Genomic DNA, 20,184 nt, shown 5'->3' on the forward strand with positions numbered 1-20,184 from the left:
ATTATTTATTATTATATAATATATTTACACGCGCTTTTATATACTCTTCGTATAAACACGCAAAAGATTAACCATCATGTACATTAGTTTTCTAGAACAAATATTACATACATTAATTACATGTTGATTTATACAAAAATGAATATATAAAAGAACAAAGAAAATGAACTATTTAATTTATTTGTTTAAATACTTCAAAAAAAAGGGGGGGGGGGTATTCAAATAAGAAAAGATCAAATATGCTCAATACAATAAAGTCTTGAAGCGTGAATTATCCGACAATCTACCAATTCTGTTTCAGCTATTGCGATAATATCAGGAGTTACCAAGGGACAATTTGCGACATCAAGATGTTTAAGATTACCGGCCAAATATTTACAAATTGATTTTATGCAATTATCGTTAACATTACGACAATATCTAAGAAACAATTTACTTAACTTACGGCAATCTCTCACCAACTCTATTACAGCTTGTTCACTAACTCCCCATTCACGCAAATCGAGCATTGTTATAGAATGACCAATATTAGACCTAATATTTCCCATTAATTCATCTAGTAAAAAATCCTCATTATTTATATCAACCCCACCAAGAACTAAAACTTGCATTCCTTTACATGATTTAATCAGATCCATGATGGCTTTAATTTCTACACGAATTACATCTAATCTGAATTCAATAATATTTGGACAATGAGTCGCTAGAGCTTTGATACCTTGTTCAACAGAATCAGCAGCACCACAAGGTAACATGATCAATTTCTTGAGATTTTGTTTACAATGAGTAGCGAGTGAAATAATTGCTTCTTCTGATACTTTAGTCTCTGAGAGATTAATTTCAGTTAACATATTACCAAATTCCACTAAATTAAAAGTCTTATCTTCAACACTATAACAATCACTAAGATCCAAAGATTTTAATCTTTTAAATATAAGACCATCCAATGCATGATCAATATGAAGACCATTAATTCGAAGATCAGTAATTTTAGAGATAACAGAAGGTGATAATCCTGCTAATAATTGTTTTGGAGAAGCAGTAATCCTAATACAAAGTTCATCAAGATAATCTTTTTGTGTTTCTACAAGATTTGATAAAAGTGCTGGATTACAATTACGTACAGAAAATTTAAAAACGCGAAGTCTTTTACAATTTTTAGTGATAAATCTCAAGTCATCATCAGTATTTTCATATTGTAAAAGATCTAAATGAGCAATATTAGGAAATTTTTGAATAATTGGAGAAAAGATATCAGACGTAGTTTGCAGACAAGTTTCTAAAGAATCAATAGAGATACAACGATCATTAAATGCCTTTGATAAAGCCAAAAAAGCTTCTTGAATGATACGAGGTTTATCAGCATTTGTAGATGTAGATGTAATCATAGCTTCAAGAAATCGATACATTGTAGGTACACTAATATGACGTGTAAAAGAAATATAGTCAAGTGATGCCCTAGATTGAATTAATATAAAATTTTCTCCTAAAGAGGGGAATTCCAAAGAAAAATCATTTTCCAAACAACTTAAATATGTTCTAATTAATAAAGCTCCTTTTGGGTTAATTTCTCTTTTGACAAGTTCACTTTCTTCCTCTTCAATAAGAAAATATTTCCAAGGATTTTTGTAAAGAAGTGTAGCAGAAAGTCGCGCAAATAAACGATTAGTACGTATACAGTTGTTAAGAGCTTTCGAGTCGTGAACCAAATGTGAAATTATTTCGTGAATACACTCAGTAGGAAGAGCTTTTTCAAGCGATTGAGTTGACATTGTTATAAAGTATTTCTTAAATAAAAAGACACGGAAGGACGCAAGTCTCAGTTATAACTCTAAACCTCTTTTTTTTTCTTTTTTTTTTATGATTTGAAAAAAAAAATACTATTTACAAGAAGGGTTATTTTTTTTCCCTCTTTTGAAGTTGATCAAAAAAAATAAATAAGGATATATTTTTACAGTTTATTATATTATAGAACAACAATTTTATCATGCACGACAGCACGAGATCCTTAATGACGTGACTAACGTTACATTTATAATAATTTTAGTGTTACAAAAAAAAAGGTACAATCTTATCTTATAAATTCGAATGGAAATTAAAAATAATTAAATAGTTTTTAATACAGGAATTAAATCATATTCGCATGATTCATCTTTTTCTTCAATAAATTGATCCTTAATTTTTTCTAGAATTTTTTCAGCTTTATAATCAGGATTTATACCAGATAATTTCATTTTAATAAAAACTTTTCTTATAGAATTAAAATCATTAATTCTCATAAATGCTTCAATAATTAAAGTGAAATCATTTGAATAAATTTTTGATAATCCAAATTCCGTATTTAAATATGGAGAAAGTAATTTCCAAGCCAATTGAGGATAATCATTTTTAGCCAAAGGATGAATAACAGAAATTACAAAATCCCTTTGAATAGGTTGAATTCCTTCATTTTCCATTATATAAAGTAATTCAATAACTTCATCTAATTTATCATTTTCACAAAGGAATTTAACATAATTTATATAAGTTATCTTATTTGGTTTAAAATCTATAATTTTTAATCTAAACATTTCTTTCATTTCTTTCCATAAAGATTGAGCTCCTTGAAAATCCTTTTTTGAAATATAATAATTTAATAATATATAAAAATGATTTTTTGTAATAAATTTTAATCCTAAATCTTTAATTTCTTTAATATAATAATCAGATTTATTTGTACCCATAGTTTCTTTAATAAGTGTTGTTAAACAAGACATTGAAGGTATAATACCATTATTACGCATATCTTCATAAATTTTTTTTGATAATTCAATATCATTTTTTATAAAACAAAATATGAATTGTTTATAAACTAATTCATTTGAAATTTCTAATTTTTTAAAATCTTGATATAATTCTTTTAATTTAATAAAATTTTTATTTTTTTTTGCTAAATTAATATTTAATAATAATTTTTTTATATCATTAATTTTAAATATTTCATTAATTGGATTATTTGATTTTTTAATTATAATATTTGATGTTAATAATATTGAATTTTTAATTATATTATCATAAAAATATTCAGGTTTATTCTTATTATTTGTCTTTAATTTTTCTCGAAATGCTTCTGTTAATCTAAGATAAAGTTCCTTCTCTTCTTTAGTTTGATCAAATTTTATATTATTGGTGGAAAATTTTGATGAAAGAAATTTTTCTTTCAATTTAAATCGAACGAATAAAAAATCAATCGTTCGAGGAAAAAGAAATTTTAAAGATTTTTTTGCGGTAGTTATTGTCATTTTTTCTTTAAAAAGAAAAAGAAAAAAGAAAAAGGGGATAAAAGAAAATAAAAAAAATATTTCTTTTTTTAGTTTAAAAAAAAAAGTCAGCTGATGTTTGGATCAACAGTTGTATGATACATCGACAGTTACATTATGACATCCATCTATCAACATAAAATCATTATATTGTATATTCTACCAAATCTATTATAATTAGCCATATTTGATTATTCCAATATAATATTCTCTGAAATTGTTTTTAGTACAGCGGGCAGGTTAAAACCGAACTGCTTAACTCATAAACCCATATACTGTATATATAAACTTTCATGATCTTCATACAATATTTATATATATAATGTATATGCTAATTTAAGTAAAAGTAATCATCGCTTTTTAAAAATCTTTGGAGAATAGAGTTAAAGCGGAATCAGGTGAAGAATCGCAAATCATTGTCATGTTTATCGAAAAAGATTATTAAATAAATATAAATTATATTACTTACCTATAAATCCAGCTTACACCAATGATTTTTAAAATCGAACTTTCCGAACATTCGAGTTACTTGATTATTCATCCAATTTTTCCTATATCATAATAAAGGATATATTTATTACTCATAGTTGTATTTATTTTTTTTTTCGAATTAAAAATAAAATAAAATAAATAATAAAATAATAATAAATAATTAAAATTATACATGTGATAAATGGTGTTTCGGTATCTAAGTTTAGCTTAATGCTTTACAGTATATCATGATGCAAGGTTGGCATGTTTTATTGAAATTTTTTAATAATTTACGCGTAATTAAAGTTCCTATGATGATTTAATGTACATTAAAATGAACTCTAATAAAATTTGAGAAAGACTTTTATTAAAACATATTACAATTTTCATATAACAATCATTAAGTGATTAAGCTTTTTTTCACTAAAGGTAAATTCTAATACTATATATATAGCAAAACATTTAAAACATTTACAATATTTACAAACTTACTTTTGTAACTTACTTTTGTGATTAGTTAAATAAATCTTCGTTAATTTTCTTTAAAATTTAGCTGTTCTTCGCCAGGACTTAGGTTATCAATACCATCCTGCGCACCGTGTTGAGGTGACAGCTAAATCGCTCAGGTACACGTACAGGAGGAGATTTCTTCCTGCACGCGGGTTATAAGGTTTTCCTTCCTAATTTTTTTTAATAAATTTTTTTTTGTTGCCATGGGTTGTCCACCAGACCAATCCATCCTGTTGGTTGGTTTAAAAAAAATTTTTGCTTATTTTGTTTTTTTGATTGTTTTTTCTTAAAAAAAAAAAAAGGAATTAAGCCTTAGGACTCTTTTGAGGAACTTGTACGTCATCATCATCACGTTTCCTTTTCTTTTCCTCGGCCCTTTTCTCTGTTAGAGTTACAGCCTTCTGCATATAGTCGATGACGCTCTCCTTTATGTGCGCTCTCATATTTTCTGTTACCATATAAGCAGCTGCACCAACCCATTTATCACGACGTAGTTCTTTCTTTTGAATTGACTTGCCAATCTATAAATTATTATCATACGAATACAATTAATAAAATATTATGTTAAGATTTATCGTATTTTGCGGTTAGTAAGCACTCCCCGAAAATAAGCACCATAGCCAGAATTATGGCGATTTTGGCCAGAATTGTGAGGATATTGGCCGGCATTAAGTGCAAAAAAGGGTGCTTATATACCACAAAATACGGTAATATATATTTTCTTCATTTACTTACTTCTCGACTAAACCCTTTGAAATCTACTTCATTGAAATGACTCTTGAATCTACTACAATAATTAATCACTAACTTATAAATCTAGAATTGATCAAAGAAGTAAAAATTAGTCATACATACATATACATATATATATATAAAACATAAAATATTAATATTAAATAAATGATTAATTACCGCCATTTTAAATTCTTTTTCGTTCATTGGAGTGTTCAATGGTACTCCATGTGCAGCTTCAAGCGCTGCCTTCTCCTCAGCCTCAGCCTTCTCTCTTGCAGCTCGCTCTCTCTGTTTTTCTGCTTCACGTGCCATTGCCTCGGCACGTTCAATTATAGCCTGCAGAGCAGCTTGGCTAAATCCATCGTAACTCTTGACATCATCCTTCACAACCGGTCGCTCCCAGGAAGCTTGTAATGTGTACTTATTGTAGTAGTAAACTTTTCCATATTCATCTTTAGTTTCATACCAATTGGGCGCAAGTGGCTCCAATTGTTCTTGTGGCGGTTGCTGTGACTGATCTTTTTGTTCTTCTGTAGATGTAGTCTTTGTGGCCATAGAATGATTCCTTGGTTTTACAAAGCGTCTATTATTAATACCGCTTAATCGTGAACGAGAATTGCTAACGTAATTCATATTAAAAGTCGGACGAGGGGCGTACGTGCAACCATATGGATTATCAGGTCTCATTTTCACAATACCGTCATAATAATCTGGAGAGGGAACTTTACAGCCTAATGTTTTGCACCAATATTCAAATTGAGATATAGATTGGAATATTGCATTGCTATCCATGTAACGATTGTAAAAGTCATGACTTGACTCGTATCGATTGGGATTGAGGTCTTGAGGCGTTCTGCCTTTATCGCTTGAATTATTTGCAAGTCCTGAAATATTATTTGTATAATTTGTGTGACCCAAATTGTTACGTTCAATTGGCTTTCCTTTGAGATCATCTTTATTTTGATTGAAACTTTCTCTATCTCTATTTGTTTTTACAGAAGGTGTTTCAATCTGAACCTCATCATCATCAGCCAGATCCTAATTTTTTTGAAAAAAAAAAAAAATTTCATTCATATTAAATTATTATCAAATCAAAGCTATTTAGTTAACGAAAAATACTTACCAAGGTATGATTAACATCTTGTTTTTGTAATTCATTCAATTCAGGGCCACATGAAGGAAGCTTATCCCATTTGTCAATTAAATCTCTTGCTTTTGCACCAATGCGATCATTACGACTTTCAAATTTTGAAACCCATTCTTTAAGATGTGAAGTTTCAACACGTCTATCTCTATACTTGAAAGGTATCTTATCCGCAATGTTTAATGTCTATAAATGTAGAGGATAAATAATGAAAGAAGTCGATAATTTGGATAAAAAATAGGACATTGACGAACAGGTGAATGATCAAAGAATAATAATTTACCTTGAAAACAATTTCATCGTCATTTCTGAATTCGTAAAGGTAGGATTTAAGCATAATTCCTCCGAAAAGTTTCATAAACATCCTTAGAATAGCGACATCTTCTGTTAACTTTTTAAATGAAATCAAAAAAATGAAAGTCAAAATATATATAATTGAATAAAATTAAATAAAATAAATAAATAAATAAATAAAAACAATTCGTGAAAACGCTTACTTTCAGCCTATATAATATCGGTCGCACCATGCTTGGTTGTTCAAGAGATTTGTACATCAAATTAATAAATTGTTTGACCTCATCAATGCTTCGAATGGGTTCTGTTAATTCAGCTTCAATTTCGGCCTCGTCTTTGATATTAAGATTAGTTTCTTTAGTACCACCAATGACACCACGACAATTTGATTCACCGCAATGACATTTCTGAGCTTGAGAACTAGTAATATCCAATGAGAATATATTTACATTAGTTGACAAGAAAAGATATACATGTGCGACAAAAATATGACTTACCCATATCGGTCAGCATTATAATCAAAGGTTAACTCCTCATTTTCTCTGACGTTCCGTAATGCGAAAATACCTATACGGTATCGATCACCAATCATCCATTTTTGAATGTAGCAGTTAGGATTGCACGAGTGATTCATAAATCTGGCTATACATCCGAACTTTGTTGCGTCGATTATCTAAGAAAGAAATATAAAATGAGACACAATAAATCGATGATGATGACTTGATATACATGTACATACTTCACCAGCCTGTAAGGACATAAAGTAGAAATGTTTCAGTCCTTGCTTGTTATAAGTTATCATGCGCTTAAAGAACGCACTATTCTTAATCACTTCACCAACGTATTCCATAATAAACTGATTACTAAATAAAAACGTAACAAAATAAATCAGAATAAGTTAGAACAATTGCAATAAAATATGAATCAAAAGTAATTGATATGATTAAAGAAGCTTACGGTCGTAATGGTTCCATTGCTCTTAGACCGTAGCCTTTGAGTGCAAAATGGATCACATCGACTTTTGCATTTTCAGCTCTTTGAAATCTATGTGAATGAGAAATATTACATGAAATGAGGAATAAAATTGAACAAAACAAAACTTATACGGACGAACGAAAAAAAAAAATCACAAAAGAAGGAGAAGTTATAAATTAAAATGAGGAAAGGACGAACAAAATATAAAAACATTTCGTCTATCCATTCATTCCTTAAACGGACTATCCGTCAGGAAAAGTTGTAGCTTAAGATTTTAACATTTAAAAATTAATCTTTTTGTTGAATAAGCACAAATTCCTTTAGACCCAATTTTGATGAATAAATATCATAACGACAAGTTCAAATGTAACTTATTTATAAGAATATCATACCTTCTATTTTGACAAAATTTGCCAGTTGCACAATCCCCATCTCGACATTCCATGAAGAGTTCACGGTTGACGCAACCTGCAAATTCTCCACAAGCTTGACTTGCAGCATCTTTACCTAAATACATACATGAGAATTAAAAAGAATTAAAAGAATTAAAAGATGAATCAGTATACATAAATGTCACATGAGATAAAAGAATAATTATAATCAATTCATCTTATAAAATAGATATCTCTATCACCATTTTCCCTGAATAGAAATATAAACTTTACCTTGTTCATACTTGCAACAACATCTATAATCCGTATCCTGTTTTCCAACAAGACCAACATTTCCTTTGTAAATGTTTTCTTTAATTTCTTCAAATAGTCTTTTTGCTTTATCGTCGCAAGATGGGTAGTCATTATATAATTTGACCATTTTGTTATATTAAGGAGAGAGGATAAAAAAATATGTAAAGTATGTAAAGTATTATCTATAAAGTAAAAAAGGAACTTTCACCAAAGTAAAAAAAGACAAGAAAATTTTTCAAAGGAATCTATAGAATATAAAGCAAAAAGTTCAAAGGAAAAGGGAAGATAAGTTTTTTTTAAAGGAAAAAAAAAAAAAAAAAAAAATTTTCGAATCTCAATTTAATCTTAAGCAGGAGAGTTAACCATTATGCACGTGAGGAGAATCGGAAAGAATAAAAAAAGCAAATTATTGGAGGTATACTTAAACACCCCTGGTGACATAAGAACACAAAAATTGGAATAGTATAAATCTTGCTAAAGTTAGCAGGGAATTCGGCCGAAAAAATGGATCGGAAAAATGGATCAGCTAAATGTCAACAGTAAATATTCACCGGGTTAAACAAATTCTGTAGTTTAACAACACGATAATTGATTCCGAAATGGGAAAAGATTTAAAAAAAAACGCTTTATAATACAAATTTCTAAAAATATAAACCATGTGCTATTCTGTTTCTAGTCTTTACACAATAAAGAATTCTTATTAATAGTAAAAAAATGGAAAAAAAAAATACAAAATTGGAAATAAAAGAATGAAATTTACCAAAGAGAAAATAGTGGAAAAACAAGATAACCGCTATAGAAATTCTTTGGATTTTCTTCTGTGATAAAAGGAAAAAAAAAAAATTTTCCTTCGTATAGATAATTATGGCGTCCGAATTGCATTTGACACTGCCTCATGATTATCACTTTAGCATTGATCACATAAATTATCACCCGAAATTTCCTAAAACGGAACTCATTGACATCAACTCAAAAAAAAAACTCCGAAAATTGGGAAGTGATTGACAAGAAATGACGCCTGAGGCGTAACCTCCATTATTCATTTTTAATTACATGCAGAAATATGATGTAAAATATTTAAAATACGATTGATTTTTTCTCATTAATTGATATAAGAAAATAAATGTTACACACGAATTGTCATTAATAATTTCCATATTTTTTTGTTAAAATTCGAATTAATAATCTTTTTTTATGAATTTATAAATTTGCCTATTTTATAAATTGAAAATGTTCCAATCAAAATTTATTTTAAGGCTAGAAATGTTCCAATCAAAATTCAAAACTGAGGGATAAATTCAAATATGTAAAATTTACACGTGCACGTATTGGACAGTGTTTGGACAAAGGTAAGACAAGTCACTGGAGTAAGCATAACAATTGATCACCAGATTCCAGATTTAAGAAAAATTTTTTTTTTTTTTTGATTTTCGATTATCAAAATTTATCTACGAAATTTTTTTTCAGGGATAAAGTTTAAAAAAAAAAATAATGTTTAATGGACCAATAAAAGCAACGATTTCTACGAAAGTGTTGTTTCAATCTGTAATGAAAAAATGTTGTTGGAAAATTCTTAAACGTTCATTAATAATATGTGATTCACCATGTAATAATAAGTTTGGACTTTGTAGAAATGAAATTATAGTTGGTAAAAGAACATACAATAATGGTATTATTTATGAAAATTTTATTACAACTAATAGAGATGAAATTAAAAGTTTGGTAGTAACAAATAACAAAACACGAGCAATGGTTTCGATAATTAACTTACAAGAAGAATTTTATGAATATAGTAACGGTTGCAAACCCCATAATATTAATGAATTATGGAATTATTACATGGAACAAAAACGTAACTTTTTAAATAATATACCAATATATCTTCATTTAACATTATTGAAAACTTTATATGAAAAGAGAGAAATAGAAAAAGTATTAACCATAATAAAATATTTAAGGGGAAGAGAAAATTTGGTCAAATGGTTTAATAATAATTTAATGATATTAGAATATATAGTTAAATTAAATATAGAAGAGATAATTAAAAATTTTAATTTTTTAAATACAAAAGGAAATTTACCAATTCCTACGATCGTCGATTTAATAAAATCTTTAGTTAAGGAGAAAGAAATTATCACGGCTGAAGAATTATTTGGAAAATTGGGAAAAGAATATTATGATGTTGAGATATATAATAGTATGATGGATGGATATATTAAATGTGTTAGAGAAAATAAATTGGAAAAATCATTATATATATTAGAAATGATGCAAAGAAATAGAATTAAACCAAATATAAAAACTTATAATATTTTATTAAATTTATTTAGTAAAGTAAAAGCTCAATCTGAAGCAGAAAGATTATTTGGAGATATAATTGAAAATGGAATTGAACCTGATGAAAGAGGTTATCAAGGAGTAATCTTATCTTGTGCAAAAAATAATGATATTGAAAAATGTTTTCATTATTTTGATCGTATGATCGATAAAGGAATAAGTCCAACCATTTATCATTATTCTACTTTAATGTCAGCATGCGTTAAATCTGGATACCCGGAAATTGCAATCGATTTATATACGGAAATGGTTTATACTACAAATATTAGACCTAATGGTGTAATTTTAACAACTTTAATGTGCGCTTGGACTCGACTTAGAAGAAAAAGATCCTATAAAAAAAAAGATTTAGATCAAATATTTGAGGATATAAAAAAATATGATGAACCGGATTTAATCGCTTATACAACTTTAATTAATGCAAAATCAAAACAATTGAAATTGGATGAAGCTATTCAAGTTTATCAACAAATGCTTATGCATAATATTAAACCTAATGTTTACACTTATACCACTCTAATTGATGCTTCTGCTAAGTTGAGAAATTTATCTACTGCTTTGAGATTATTTGATGATATGAAAAGAATGAATGTTTCTCCTAATCAATTCACTTATTGTTCTATAATGAGTGCTTATATTAATAATGGTCAATTAGAAAACGCGTTTCGAACTTTTGAGGAAATGAAACAAAATGGATTAAATCCTGATATTGCTTGTGTCAATTGCTTATTGGATGCTTGTAATCGTTCTGGATCAATGAAATCATTCTTTGAATTATATTCTGATACAATAAAAAAATATCATTTAATCCCGGATAATGCCACTGTAACAATTTATATTGATGCTTGTACTTATAATAATTATTTTAATGCTGGAAAAAAATTTTATGGACAAATAATTAAAAATAATTTTCCTTTTTCTGTTATTAGATTAAATAATCAAAATATTTTAGCTATAATTAATTTTATAATTAAAAGTGGTAATTTGGGTGAATTTGCTAATTTATTAAACTTTATGAAACAAAAATTATTTCATCCAAGTCCTTTTATTAAATTAGTTATTTACAATCATTTAAATGAATTAAATAATGACAAGGAAATTGAAGCTGTAAATCGTGTTTTACATGGTTGGTCTGATATTCCAACAAAAAGAGATTTAATTAAATTTAAAAAAAAATATAGTAGATAACATGTACAGTAATCTTTGTAATTTCAGTTTTTAAATTTGAATTTAAGTAATAATATAAATATTATTAGTATTCCAAATTACCCGAAAGTCATTTGAGAGTCTTGCCTCAGAAATGTAATAAATTATTAACCAATCAAATGACTTAAATGTTTTATGACATTCATATATAATTTTATCTATTTAAATATTTGATCTTTAAAAACTGGTCTCTATTTAAAAGATTATTCTTATACTTTACTATCATCATCTAGTATTTTTTAAATGATAACTTCTTAGTTATATAAAATTATTTATTATATATAAATCATTAAATAATAGAAATGTTTCTAAGACTGCAAGAACTGTCATTATCTAAGATGATACAGAAAAAAGGGCTAATTAACAGTGTACATATAGGATCTATTTAATAAATAATAAATGGTTTATAAGTCAATTATATTAATTTTTCATATACAGTATTAATAAGTTTATAAATATACTGCAATTAAAAAATAATAATAATAATAGAAAATATGTAAATATCTACTTATTTATATAATTTAAATATAGATTTTCCAAATTTTAATAACAAATTAAATAAAAGAATTTAGTAAATATAATCTATTTTATCCAATATGTATATATTTATAAAAAGCTTCTGAATTTTATTAATTTATATTTATATAAAATATTAACTAACTATTTACATTATATATTTTAGCTATTTTTTCTAATAAATTCTACTTTTATATTTTTTTTATAATTATTTTTATTTAATTTAATAAGTTATTAATACAATTAATAGTTTTTTTTTTTAATAATAATTTCTTATAAATAAATTTTAAGAAGCATATTAATATTATTTTAAAAAATTATTACTATTCTACTTTTATTTTTTTTTTTAATTTATCCAATTTTTTAAAAAATTAATAATTTTTTTTTAATCACAATATATTTATAAGTTTATTAATAAAGATGGCAAGAGATGTACAATTATGAAGGTTTAACTATAAATGAAATTTAAAATTATTATATAAATGTAAATTTAATTATTAATTTTTTTTGGATTTTCCACTATTTACAAACTGCAAGAACTGTTTGTTATATTTATAATGATTTATTTTAATACATATAATATACTTGTATAGGAAAAATAACTAATTAATAGGATTTATTTATTAAATAATGGATGGTATATATATAAATTAATTATATTAATATAGTTTTAGTTTTTTTATATACTTTGTATTTGGTCTTTTATTTGAGACCATACTATACATAATTTTCAAAATAGTGCATTTAAAGAGGGTGTACATTTATAAAGATGAAATAATTAAAGATCATATAAGCTTAAAACTGAACCAGAAGGTGCATTTAGAGAGGATATATATAATAGGACCCCGGATATCTAATATAAAGGTCATAATGGACTTTTGGCCAAAAACACCCCTTTTTGCTAAAACTTAAAAAATCGTTTTTTGTAAATATCTCAGCATCCAGTAATTCAATTTTAATGAACTTTTTTTTATTTTGTAGCCCTCATTTAGCTCTACAATTTAAAAAAAAGTTCATCAAAATTGGACCACTGGATGCCGAGATATTTACAAAAAACGATTTTTTGAGCCCCTGAAAAATGGGCCAATCTGCCGAAAGTGTGACTTATGACCTGTTTTGGAGATATCCGGGGTCCTTATATAATGGATGCAATTATGGAGAGTGCAATTATAAAGGTCTGACTGTAATAAAAAATTATTGTATAGAAATTTTCTAAAATAAAATTTATTTTTATAAATTTAAAAATTAAATAATAAATTTAAATATTAAATATTAAATATAAATTATTATTAAAATTATTAAATATATATAAAAATATTAAATTAATTTGTAATTTAAAAATTAATTACAAAAAATAAAATTTAATATAATATTAATTAACAATAAAAATAAAATAAAAAATTATTTTAAAAATAATAAATATTTGAACTTTAAAATATTGATCAAAAAATAATTGATTTAACAAATATTAAAAGATTGATAAATATAATGTAAAAGATTGTTAAAAAGAATTAATAATTAAGTTTTTTTTTATAATTTTTTTTAATTTGTAGCTAATTTCAATTATGCTTAAAGAAAATATAATAATTGATACTAATATTTCAAAAATCTTTACAAGTGGGTTAAAAAATAGTAGATATCAACAGTAGAAAAGAAAAAAACTTACAAGGAAAAGGAAATAGAATAATTTAATACATTTTTAATAATATATATATATTAAATAAATTTTAATTATTTTAATTATATAAAAAATATTATTTAAAAATAAAAGATTAGATATCGGAAAAAAAAAATTTTTAAAAAATATGGTTTTATAACTGAATTTTTTTAGTTTAATAATTTTTAATGCAAATAAAAATCCAGTTAAAATTTCTAATTTTTTTAAAAAGAGTATTGCTAAATAATAAATATGAACTACTAAATTTTATTAGGATTCTAAATAATACTGATATAACTTATATTATACTTTCTAGTAAAATTAATGTCATAAGCAAAATCAATTATATTAGTAATTATTAAATTTTAATTAGGATTAAATGATATCTTAATATGCGAATTATTGCAAATTATAATATTATATTACATTAAAATTAATAAATTATAGTTTTATAATTGAATTTTTTTAGTTTAATAATTTTTAATGCAAATAAAATCAGTTAAAATTTCTAATTTTTTTAAAAAGAATATTACTAAATAATAAATATGAACTACTAAATTTTAATAGGATTCTATATAATACTGATATTATACTTTTATAACTTATATTATACTTGCCAGTAAAATTAATGCTATAAGCATAATCAATTATATCAGTTATAATTATTATTAATAAAACATATGAATTATGGTGAATTATAGCATTATATTACATCTGTAATAATTTAAAAAATCAATTTACATAGAGTTTATAAAAAAAATATTTTTTAAACTAGTAATTTGAATTTGCCAAAATAGAATTTTGTGTAGAATTAAAACATCATAAAACTTTACTTATTAATATTTGCTAATACTAGTGTAGTAAAAATTAAGTAAAAATTGGAGTAGCAAGTTTCAAGGTAGGAATAAAACTATATTCTTCCAGCCCATAATATTCCTTTTACTTAATAAGAATGGCAACTCAACTACATATTATTATTTAAATATTATTATTTTTACCATTTTTCCATAAACCAATTACATCTAATATACTAATATACCCATTCTTCTTAATATTTTTCCTATACTAAGCACAAGTTTCCATTCTGGAATAAATCTTATTTTAATTTATTAAACGTGGTTAAGATATTATTTATTATAATATTCTCTTTATGTGAGTAAAATTAGTATTCATTATTATATGATTATTGTCATTTAATTAAATAAATGTAACAGTTCCTTTCTTTGTATTTTATAATGGATATTACAAAAAGGTTACAAGGATTGTTTTCTAATAATTCTAAAAATAATCATTGTATTTGTTACAGCATATTCAAAAATTGTAAAATATAAAACTTTCTTTTGTAATAATTTTTGTTACAGGTTTCGGAAAAGATTAAGTGTAGGGATTACTAAATTTGGTCAATGATTATGCGAAACCTGAATGAATTTTATCTATATGTAAAACAAGTAGTTATTAATCTATATAATACATATAATAATTTTTTTTTGAAACCTTATTTGTTTAACATACGGGTTATGAGTTAACAAAATTGTCAATAAAATCATCAAGGACGTTTCAATAACAACAAATTGTTTATTTTTAATGTAGTCTACGAAAAATATGAAATTAATTAAATTAGAATTAATAATTACGATTTCTGAGATTTTATATAAGTTGGTTCCTATTTGTTATCAATATACTACCAATAAAATTTTCTGGATTTTTTGGACGCGCAAATATTTTTTTTTTTTATTATCAATAGCTTTTAATTTACTACGATTTTTTGATTGCAAATCTAATAATAATCTAGGTATTCCATGTAAAATTTTATCATAATTTTAAAGAAAATAATTGAAAAAAATCGGAAAATTCTTATTAATTAATTAATTATTCTATTTATTTTTTAATAACTAAATTACATTCATATACATGATATCACTAATATTATATATATAATTTATTAAAGTGTACACACGCTACATGATGCAGGAACGGACGTAAATTGATTTGTATGTAGGTCACAAAATGAATATTTCTGTTGACAGATACCATTCGGTATAAGACCAGTCAACCCATTAATAGCCAATCTCCTAAAAAAAATTAAATTAATTAGTATATATATATACAAATATAATAATAATAATAATAATAATAACTTACAATCTGTTTAACTTTATATCACCGATTGTTGCAGGAATTTCTCCAGATAATTTATTATCTGATAATAGTAAATCGAATAATTGTAATTTAGACAATTCAGCTGGAATTTGACCCGTAAAAGAATTGCTTTCTAAATTTATAGTTTTCAAATTTTCACATTGAACTATAGATGGAGGTATAATACCACTAAAGTTGTTTGAATTTAAATCCAAAAATACTAAACTTTTCGCAAATTTTGATGTTATAATCGAAGGAAATTCACCGGACAAAAGGTTAAATGCTACACTAAGTGTCTTCAAATTTTTTAAATTCATTATTGAATCAGGTATACCTCCAGTATACAGATTACTACTTAAATCCAACATTATCAGACTTTGTTGTAGTGTAGGACTATTACCAATGAAATCAGGTATTACGCCAGTAATATTTTGCATAGCATAGACCAAAATCTCCAAAGAGGTTTTTGCTATAGAATCCGGAATAGGATCAGATAATTGACGATTATTAGTTAATCGTAAAGTTTTTAATGAAGTCATCTTATCAAAAGTATTTGGAATCTTGCCAGTTAAACCGGTAGATGTTATAAATAATTCTCGTAAATTTTCCAATTGAAATAAAGAAGTGGACATTAAATTATTTGGTAATTTATTGCCTCCAATTAAAGTAAATTTTTGTAACGTCTTTAATTGTCCTATTCTAGTATCAAGAAATCTTGGAATAATCGGAAATTCTAATAATAATTCAACAACATTATTGGAATCATCACATTTAACTCCAACCCATTTACAATAATTAATATCTTCCATCCAATTATTCAGTTCAAACATTGTTCGATTTATAGCATTTATATATACTGATTTTAACATACAGAATTGTGTAACATTGTAAAATGAGTTATCATCCCAGCAAAATTCACAATTGAAATTTAATGGTGGAGTTGTTCCTAATAACGTTGAACATATTGTTGATTTTAGGTTTTGTTCTTGCGCTGGGGTGAAATCATTTACTAAGTTCGTTATATTTGATATTGGTGAATTACGATAGGCTGCATATGCTACATCTAAGGCTGCTATATTTCCTAATAATATTAATATTATAATAATCAATATAATAATCAAACAACAATTCCTTTTTTTCTTCTTTTTCTTTAATAATTTTTTCTTTTCCTCTTTGGTCAATGTCGCAATTTCTTTCTTTTCTTTCTTCTTTTTCCACCAAAATAATTTGGATATTTTAGAAAATAATTTAGAAAAAAAAGATTTCTTTTTAACTGGAGGTGAATTATTATAATCATAATTGATTGGAATAAGGGTAGATGCGTCACTATGAGTATAAGTACTATTATTAATTCTATTATTATTTCTCGCTGCTGGAGGAGGATTTCTTATTTCAATTTCTACACTTTTTGGATATTGAGCTTTTACTTTTTTCTTTTTAGCTCGTTGACTTTCATAATTATCACTATCACTTTCCGATGAAAATGCTGAACGTTCTCGTTCTTCTTCTATACTTTCCATATTATTCGTGGTAATGATGATGGTAATTGATTTGCTATGAGGGGATATAAAGTATAGCAGATAGGTATTTATATAAATTTTATTTAAAGGAAATAATACCAGATTATTTCACTTAATTAAATAAATTTATACGTGAAAAGGACCTGCTTCTCACGAGAGAAAAAAAAGAAAAAAAAATACTTTTTTGATATCCTTCATAATATATAATAATTTTTTTCTAATAATACATAATAATACAACAAACAATTCATTTTTTTTTTTAAAACAATATTCTTTGTTTACTTTGTGCGGGTTCTTTCTTCTGAAACCCTTTTTTTTTTAAAGTGAAACAAAACACACATTGTATATCATATAAGGGACACTTTACCTAGATTTGTACTAACTTTGTCTGTTTAACAAGTTGCGATCTACAAAGGATCCACAACGGACTTATCGATTTCTTTAATGTTAATACAGTTAGTTAAACAAAAAGGATTGTTTCACGAAGTTTCATGATTAAATACAGAACAATACTGTATATGCCTGGAAATTTTTAAGATTTAACGTCATATTTTATCAACTCCTTACTCAACTATATTTAGAATATAAAGTATTATCATTCTGTTCATGCGTAGTATTTATTATTAAACTAAATGCTTATATTACAAATAAAAATTGAAATCTATACAATGGTTTCTACAATAAATATATCCATATTGGTATAATAATAACTACGCATTGATGATTCTAAATAAAAATAAATTATAGTAGATTAAAGTAAATTTTAATCATTTATAATCAGCGCCAAAAAAAAATATTTATCCTTTGTAGTATTCAGTTGTTACGGTTCTTTCAAAATCCGAAACGTTTTGCCCGGTGAACTTTCTATATATGCATCCGAAAACATCCGAAACCTCCGAAACCTTAATTGGATATATATCTTTTTGTTGATCAAATTGGGTGAAACCGCAACATTACACGAACAATATATAATTTACTCTTAGTTACATTCATTATTTTCTAATATATATCGTCTAATTGCTTTCTATAATATATTATTTATACATGGGTGAATTAACTCATGTCCCATGGTAATTAGGCAATACACGTGTAATGCCGAAAATATAAAATAGTATATTCCGAATTATTGCACCAATGAATTGCAGAAATCTATGCCGATTTGATGATCTCATTTCTGCAATTCGCCATTATGGTGTTTCGATAATTCACCAATTAAGCATTACTGCGGTCAGCGCGGTGTTGATTCATTTCGGCAATTCGGCAATTTGACATTGCGGCTGTGTACATTTTGCCGCCGTAATATTTCGGCACCACCTAATTTTAATTCACGTATATATTATCTTAATAAGCATCTTTTTTTCCTAAAAATAGTAACCATCTTTGAATTGAACTGCGGACCTCTTGTATTTATTCCCAATTTATCATGAATTTCGAATAATTTACAGTGTGTTTCGGTTTTAATTTTTTTTTGAAGTGATTAAGTAAAAACTTATTTTATTTTATTTTAACACTTATTGAAATTAACTTCTTTAGGACATTTTAATGTCAAAAAAAAGGCAACTGGCCTACTAAAAAAATATTCTTTTCAATATGATTTATAAATTATTCTTATAAAGGTGTAACGATGTAGATCAATTTAGTTGAAAATCGATTTTTAAAAAAAAAATCAGATTGTTTCATTGAAAAATTCAAATCTTTAAGGAATTTACTATTAAGGTATGAAAAAATAATTTTTTTTTTAAATAAAAAAAATGCGATTTTTTCGTTTTTTATTTGTTTTATAATGGATCAAAATAAGAATTATAAAATGAAATTATAAATCACATGATGATTGTCGATAAATCATGTAAAAAGGTGCTAAATTGGGTTACTGTACATTTCGCTGAAATCCATTTCACCAAAGCCATTTCGCCGAAGGGATGTTTCACCGAAGGATGTTTCGCCTCACCGAAGTGCATTTTATCGAATCCATTTCACCGATTCGTCCATTTCGCCGAATTCCATTTCACCGAAAATGGTAGCGAATTAACATTTTTTATAAAAAATGTTCATCGCGCAATAAAAATAAAAAATAAAAATAGATCTTTTTTCCCAGGTTATTTTAACATTCAAGTAACTGCTATTAATTGTTAAGCAATAAATAAAGAAATTTTCCTGAAAAAATTTATTCGCGAAAGTATAAAGTGAAAAAAAGGTTAATGTATTATAAACAACGTGATAAATTTAATAAAATTTATCTAATTCAAAAATTTTCTAGTAAAGATTTCTTTATGTATTTAGTGTAATTACAATAAAATAATCAAATGGAATAAATAATTTTTTGGCAAAATTTCCGTTCGACAAAATGTTCATTCGGCGAAACGTCCTTTCGGCGAAATATCCCTTCGGCGGCGAAATGAGTTTCGGCGAAAAGTTTCGAACTCCCGATACTGTAAGGTGATTCAATTTGTAAATTGTAATGACCTAAAAAAGAAAAAAAAATTCTTCCTATATATTATATTTATTTTACATTGTATTGCCCTATAAAAAAAATTCTGGAAAAACTCCGATAAATGATCATTTTCTAGTTTTCATTCCGAAGAAACTCAGACACATGATCATTTTCCAGACAAATTGTTTATAGGGTTGTATTCCACAGAAATCTTTTCTCGAATTAACGCATTAGCGTTTATTCTTTATTGTGATGTATCACAAA

The 20,184-nt window shown here is 25.5% G+C and overlaps 5 protein-coding genes across 6 annotated transcripts; 1 reads left to right on the forward strand and 4 right to left on the reverse strand.

Moving 5' to 3' along the window:
* Positions 1 to 89: 89 nt before the first annotated feature.
* On the reverse strand, positions 90 to 1,972 carry OCT59_000052 (uncharacterized protein). The gene has a single exon (XM_025322369.2). It carries the CDS (start codon positions 1,770 to 1,772, stop codon positions 234 to 236), a length of 1,539 nt encoding a protein of 512 aa, XP_025166454.1. The 5' UTR covers positions 1,773 to 1,972; the 3' UTR covers positions 90 to 233.
* Positions 1,949 to 3,320, reverse strand: OCT59_000053 (uncharacterized protein). Its single transcript, XM_066138565.1, has one exon. The coding sequence runs from the start codon at positions 3,279 to 3,281 to the stop codon at positions 2,106 to 2,108; it is 1,176 nt and encodes a 391-aa protein (XP_065988047.1). The 5' UTR covers positions 3,282 to 3,320; the 3' UTR covers positions 1,949 to 2,105.
* A 718-nt stretch (positions 3,321 to 4,038) lies between these two features.
* On the reverse strand, positions 4,039 to 8,375 carry OCT59_000054 (uncharacterized protein). Of its 2 annotated transcripts, XM_066138566.1 has the most exons (11): positions 8,094 to 8,375; positions 7,821 to 7,935; positions 7,411 to 7,497; positions 7,193 to 7,316; positions 6,951 to 7,126; positions 6,657 to 6,873; positions 6,443 to 6,550; positions 6,139 to 6,345; positions 5,193 to 6,053; positions 5,016 to 5,096; positions 4,039 to 4,801 (listed from the first exon to the last, which is right to left on the reverse strand). In XM_066138566.1, exons 1-11 carry the CDS (start codon positions 8,239 to 8,241, stop codon positions 4,586 to 4,588), a joined length of 2,340 nt encoding a protein of 779 aa, XP_065988048.1. In that variant the 5' UTR covers positions 8,242 to 8,375; the 3' UTR covers positions 4,039 to 4,585. The 2 variants fall into 2 exon arrangements, with proteins under 2 accessions (XP_065988048.1, XP_065988049.1); XM_066138567.1 differs by lacking the exon at positions 4,039 to 4,801 and having other exon boundaries at positions 4,906 to 5,096.
* Positions 8,376 to 9,539: 1,164 nt separating this feature from the next.
* Positions 9,540 to 11,711, forward strand: OCT59_000055 (uncharacterized protein). Its single transcript, XM_066138568.1, has one exon. It carries the CDS (start codon positions 9,606 to 9,608, stop codon positions 11,637 to 11,639), a length of 2,034 nt encoding a protein of 677 aa, XP_065988050.1. The 5' UTR covers positions 9,540 to 9,605; the 3' UTR covers positions 11,640 to 11,711.
* A 3,825-nt stretch (positions 11,712 to 15,536) lies between these two features.
* On the reverse strand, positions 15,537 to 17,658 carry OCT59_000056 (uncharacterized protein). The gene is made up of 2 exons (XM_025322372.2): positions 15,973 to 17,658; positions 15,537 to 15,902 (listed from the first exon to the last, which is right to left on the reverse strand). The coding sequence occupies exons 1-2, from the start codon at positions 17,487 to 17,489 to the stop codon at positions 15,773 to 15,775; spliced, it is 1,647 nt and encodes a 548-aa protein (XP_025166458.2). The 5' UTR covers positions 17,490 to 17,658; the 3' UTR covers positions 15,537 to 15,772.
* Between the last annotated feature and the right edge of the window lie 2,526 nt (positions 17,659 to 20,184).

This window comes from Rhizophagus irregularis, chromosome 1 (assembly GCF_026210795.1).
Source record: "Rhizophagus irregularis chromosome 1, complete sequence".
Classification (NCBI taxonomy): domain Eukaryota; kingdom Fungi; phylum Glomeromycota; class Glomeromycetes; order Glomerales; family Glomeraceae; genus Rhizophagus; species Rhizophagus irregularis.

What these genes read in the sequence shown, in the direction of transcription:
- OCT59_000055 (XM_066138568.1), top strand. Translation starts at nt 9,606, where the DNA reads ATGTTTAATGGACCAATAAAAGCAACGATTTCTACGAAAGTGTTGTTT.
- OCT59_000053 (XM_066138565.1), bottom strand. Translation starts at nt 3,281, where the DNA reads ATGACAATAACTACCGCAAAAAAATCTTTAAAATTTCTTTTTCCTCGA.
- OCT59_000054 (XM_066138566.1), bottom strand. Translation starts at nt 8,241, where the DNA reads ATGGTCAAATTATATAATGACTACCCATCTTGCGACGATAAAGCAAAA. An exon ending in TTGTTGCAAGTATGAACAAG is followed by an intron (nt 7,936 to 8,093) that starts GTAAAGTTTATA and finishes GTATGTATTTAG; the next exon opens with GTAAAGATGCTGCAAGTCAA. An exon ending in TCAAAGGGTTTAGTCGAGAA is followed by an intron (nt 4,802 to 5,015) that starts GTAAGTAAATGA and finishes AATAATTTATAG; the next exon opens with ATTGGCAAGTCAATTCAAAA.
- OCT59_000056 (XM_025322372.2), bottom strand. Translation starts at nt 17,489, where the DNA reads ATGGAAAGTATAGAAGAAGAACGAGAACGTTCAGCATTTTCATCGGAA. An exon ending in GATATAAAGTTAAACAGATT is followed by an intron (nt 15,903 to 15,972) that starts GTAAGTTATTAT and finishes AATTTTTTTTAG; the next exon opens with GAGATTGGCTATTAATGGGT.
- OCT59_000052 (XM_025322369.2), bottom strand. Translation starts at nt 1,772, where the DNA reads ATGTCAACTCAATCGCTTGAAAAAGCTCTTCCTACTGAGTGTATTCAC.